The 1010-nt window shown below is 44.7% G+C and overlaps 1 protein-coding gene across 1 annotated transcript in view; it reads left to right on the forward strand.

Moving 5' to 3' along the window:
- Positions 1-415: 415 nt before the first annotated feature.
- LOC139393713 (ephrin type-A receptor 6) overlaps positions 416-1010 on the forward strand; it is a gene marked incomplete at its 3' end in the record, with an annotated part of 43385 nt that continues 42790 nt past the window's right edge. Inside the window, exon 1 of the mRNA XM_071142064.1 lies at positions 416-559. Coding sequence (XP_070998165.1) covers positions 416-559 — 144 coding nt within the window. The remainder of the gene's footprint in view (positions 560-1010) is intronic.

Here is a 1010-nt window from a genome sequence, read left to right on the forward strand (position 1 = left end):
GGCAGGGCTCGCAAACTATCATGGATTACAAAGAGAAACCCAACCGAGTCTACCAGACCAGCAAAATAACTTCTGTGCTCTCTTCGAGGCTAGCAACACTGAACCACGCATGAGAGCATCAGCTGCTCCGGACGACTGTGAGATCACACTCTCCGTAGCCGATGTCAGTGAGAACTTTAAACAGGGTCGACGTTCACAAGACCTCAGGACGGATTACCAGGACATGTACTCGAAGCATGACCGACTGTCTTCACTGATATGTTCAACCTGTTGCTGACCCAGTCTGTAATACCTACATGTTTCAAGCAGACCACCATAGTCCCTGTGCCCAAGAATGCCAAGGTAACCTGTCTAAATGTCTATCGCTCCGTAACACTCACATTTTTAGCCATGAAATGATTTGAAAAAGCTGGTCATGGCTCCTATCAACGTCATCATCCTAGACACCCATCATCCCAGACCCACTCAAATCTCATACCTCATCGACACATCGACAGATGACAAAATCTCTATTTCATTCCACATGGCCATTTCCCACCTGGATAAGAGGAACACCTACGTGAGAATGCTGTTTATTGACTACAGCTCATTACAAAGCTAAGGATCTTAAACACTATAGACTATGGAACATTTAGTTGTGTTCTGAACTATCTAACAGTTCATTGTGTTCTGTACTATTTAACGGGTCTTATTCAGTGTTGTAAGATGGTTTGGCGAGGACAACATTCAAGACTTCAGGTCTAAGAACGATATCCAATATCCTCATACATTTGATTTCATTATCTCTTTTTGAACAGTTTAATGTGCTGTATTGTATTTGTCCCTCGACCTGTACTCTCTCTGCTGAGTGTTGTTGTTCTGTCTTGTACCCCTACAGAGCTCGGAGGTCATTCTCTCTGCTGAGTGTTGTGGTTCTGTCTTGTACCCCTACAGAGCTCGGAGGTCATTCTCTCTGCTGAGTGTTGTTGTTCTGTCTTGTACCCCTACAGAGCTCGGAGGTCATTCTCTCC

Source organism: Oncorhynchus clarkii, unplaced genomic scaffold, assembly GCF_045791955.1.
Source record: "Oncorhynchus clarkii lewisi isolate Uvic-CL-2024 unplaced genomic scaffold, UVic_Ocla_1.0 unplaced_contig_5423_pilon_pilon, whole genome shotgun sequence".
NCBI lineage: Eukaryota > Metazoa > Chordata > Actinopteri > Salmoniformes > Salmonidae > Oncorhynchus > Oncorhynchus clarkii.